Below are 3,588 nucleotides of genomic sequence, written 5' to 3'. Positions count from 1 at the left end.
GGGGAGCTCCCGGCCAGGGGAGTTCCTGCCGGGGCCTCCCCTCGGGGCGGGGGGTGCGGTTGGGCCGGGCAGCTGGGTGCCCTCGCTGAGCCCCGGCCGCCTCCAGGAGGAGGAGGAGGAGGCGGTGCCCGTCAAGAAGGAGAAGACGCATTTCACCGTCCGGCTGACGGAGCTGAAAGCTGCTGACAAGGTGAAGCTGATCAAGGAGGTGAAGAACTTTGTGCCAGGAGTGAACCTCGTGCAGGTGAGTAGTGGGTTGCCTTGTGACTCCGGGTCCAGATGCACCACCCTGGGGCTGCCCTCAAATCACCTGGCYGCTCTCTTCGCTCCTGTCTGGGGCCCGACGTGCGTTTCAAGCTACTGTCCTTATTTGCATGTTCAAAAGAAAGTTTGTATGTGTGTGCCTCAGTGCTTCAGAAATAAGGATGAGATGTGCAGCAGGAATCACTTGCATCTGTGTGTTYGGCCTTCCTTAGAGAAGGCTCTTTCTTTCCAGCGATGCACTGTGTCTGATTCCTGAGCCACAGTAGACCTGATGAAGTGAGAAGGGAGGCTCAGAGCAGACTACAGTCTTCCATGCCAGTCCARTTATCCCAAGGATAAGAGCTGCTGTGAGCTTTTCTGCTGGGTCAAGAGTACCCAAGCTTCCTCACTATAGTAGGATTTGGCCTACCCTTTCTCTGAAGTTTTCASTTACTCTAGGACGACATCTTTCTGAATTTAGATGTATTTCTCTAATTCGCGTGTATCTTGTAGTCCATGTTTCCAGTCCTCCTCAGCTCTTCTTTTTGGAGGTGATGCTTCCTCTTTTTTTCTCAGAAGAGCCAGGCCTTCTACACTTCAGTGCAATGTCTGTGCTCATGCCCTTGGCTAGTGATATTGTACAGGTGATTTAATGGTCCTTTTGGAAGCACTTAATGTGCTTCGGTTCTAGACTGGGTTATGCTTTCATACATTAGGGACAATAGTATTTTCTGCTTACGCAATTGAAAGAAAGAAATGCTAAGCATTRTAAAATCTGCTTTAACTTACAGCCCGGAACATCAGAGGATTTGTAGAAAATCCTCTGAACCATTCTTATTGGCATATTATAAAGGAAGTAATTGAGTAACAGAGAAACTGGTGGCATAGGTGTGAGTGTCATTCTTAAAGGGCAAATGGGATAATTAACTTACTATTGGCATGGTTGGTCTGTCAGTTGTTGGTCTATTATCAGTCCAAGCAAATATTAAAAAAAAATGTTTAATGGGGCAATCACTGGCTAATGAAAAGCTGTTTGGAGAACTAGTGACTTACTAGCTGAATCCTGTCAAACAAACTGTTTCTGACTTCGATGTTGTGACAAGCTTGGTAGATGAAAATTATTGCCAGCAAACTTCTGTAAAGTGTGACTTAMCCCATGTGATGCTGTTTAAAAACACGCACAAAACAAACTACTGCTGAAAGTTAATTCTATCCATAACAATTAGTTATCAACCAACTGAAGTGTCTTTAAATGAGATTTGCAGAGAATATTTCAGTTGTAAGGTTGTCATTAATGATCTGAAAGAAAGTATTGCTGGTAAAATGTGCAGATGTTGCCTGCTGATAGAAATCCTAATGTGATGTGAGCAGGTTGATTCTGCAGAACTGATGAGCTAGACTTGAGTATGTTTGCGTCCCTGAAAGCCTGTTCAACACACATTTATCTCATTTCCTCACCTACCTTTGACTGGAATTCTTTCATGCTCAGGCTGGGATTTGGAACCCAGTTCCCACTCTGCCTAGTGGCTGTTCCAGTGCAGGTCCAGCTGGGTTAGAGTCCCTGAACTTATTCCTTTGGGGGAGTTGTTACTAGCTGCTTCCTTTGACTGAGGTTRCTTTAGAACAGGAGCTAAGCATTAGGGAAAGATCCCTTTGTATGTGTTGCCTGTCTTCATCCCGGCACATTAGAACAGGCTAGCTGGAACTAGCRTTTTCTGTCAGCAGTGATCAGTCTATTAGTTTCTAATGCTGCAGTCCTAAATAGCTATAGTGCCACATGGTAGATTACTGATAGCTGCTCTTCAGCTTAAAAACTTCTTTCTCTGAGCTTTGTTTTTAAGAAGCAGAACAAATGTGTTTGCTGCTGCTTCGTATAAGACCAAGAACTCTCTGCAGCAAGAGATTATCCTACCATGCCTCATTCCTCTCTTTTTATCTTTTTTTTTTTTTTTTTTTTTTACAGTAGTAGTGTAGGAGGTTCCTTTAAGCTGGTTATAATACTTCTCAAACTGAGTCAAATATCGTGCTACTTTTGTGGCATCAATATTTTTTTTATATATAAGGTCCTGCAAATTGCATAGCCTGCACTGAAACTTTTTTTTGCCTGGAATAGCAGACTTTCTCACTTGCCTAGAATAGCTGTGTACAAAACTTGAGACAACTACTCCTCCCTKCTGCAGAAGTATGTGAACCAAAACATTCACCAAAACATGCAAAAAGTCAACCCAGCACAGTAGCGGACTACTGCCTGGTCGCTCTGTTCACGTCCCATGCATCTGTCAGACTTGGGCTGTACATCTAGGAACACAGTGCAGGTCGTATCCATGCAGTAGAGAAATATACAGGCAGCTACTCACTGTAGAAGGTCTTCTAGGTCTAGAGTGGATGAGCCACCACTTGAAGTCAGGTTTAGATGTGTCCCAGCAGGATATGCGATAGTTCCAGTAGAAGTCTGGGGCTTTAGAGCATTACGTTGGGGTCTCTGGTCTGTTTGTGCAGAGGTCAGGATAATGGCTTTAAATCTGTTAATCTGGTTAGTGAAAGCTGGCTTACAGCTCTCACACTTTGTCCCTCCTGCAGGCGAAGAAGCTGGTAGAGTCCCTTCCACAGGAGATCAAGGCTAACGTGTCCAAAGAGGAAGCGGAGAAGATCAAAGCAGCGTTGGAGGCTGCAGGAGGGACTGTGGTTCTGGAGTAGATGCCCCATCTCGTTGCAGAGGGACTAGCACGATGGCAGCCCACTGCTGCCTGCCTGGGGCACTGGCCCCTGACTGTACCAGGGTTCGGGATGTTTCCACGCATGAGAATGTCCCATAGCTCTGTGGTGGGAATGCTCCCGTGAAGTGGTCCAGTGCAAGAATGATGTACGGTTCGGAGGGCTGCTGTCTAGTTCCAGCGTCACAATGAACTCTGCGTTCATAAATGTCAAGTGGGTAAAAGTGTGCAGAACCAGTAATCTGTAAAAGAGGAGCCTGCCCAGACTCTCCTGCGGGCTCCGCGTGCGTGCAGCGGCGTGCCTGGGTACAGCCAGCGGACGGCTTGTGCCGGGGTCCGCCTGAGCGCGCGTCGCTCAGCAAAAACGGTGTGTGTGCACGTGCGCTGGCCTGCTCGTCCTCTGCGCCACGCCACAGCCCTGCGTGGCCGCAGCCCTGCGTGGCCACAGCCCTGCGTGGCCACAGCCGTGCGTGTGAGCTGCGTCCTGGCGCGGCTGGGAGGTGCCCCCTGCTCGCCCCCGCCTCGGCCGCGCCGCTGCTGCCGGCAGTCGGCTGCGTCGGGCTGGTTTGACCTTCCAGCCTCGCTCCGGGTGATCTCGAGCTCGGCTCGGGTAAATGATTTACAGGCGAGC

At 48.5% G+C, this 3,588-nt stretch overlaps 1 protein-coding gene across 1 annotated transcript in view; it reads left to right on the top strand.

The window, feature by feature from the left end:
• The window catches only part of MRPL12 (mitochondrial ribosomal protein L12), a 4,498-nt gene extending 1,317 nt beyond the window's left edge, over window positions 1-3,181 (top strand). The window contains exons 3-4 of the mRNA XM_085314426.1: window positions 18-244; window positions 2,824-3,181. Of these exons, the coding sequence (XP_085170552.1) occupies window positions 18-244; window positions 2,824-2,940 (344 nt within the window). The 3' untranslated portion in view covers window positions 2,941-3,181. The remainder of the gene's footprint in view (window positions 1-17; window positions 245-2,823) is intronic.
• Window positions 3,182-3,588: the final 407 nt, after the last annotated feature.

This window comes from Rhea americana, unplaced genomic scaffold (genome assembly GCF_003343005.1).
Source record: "Rhea americana isolate MKP2758 unplaced genomic scaffold, rheAme1 scaffold_402, whole genome shotgun sequence".
NCBI classification, from domain to species: domain Eukaryota; kingdom Metazoa; phylum Chordata; class Aves; order Rheiformes; family Rheidae; genus Rhea; species Rhea americana.
Note: the sequence above shows the minus strand (reverse complement) of the source record. Positions and strands in the feature narration are given on the sequence as shown.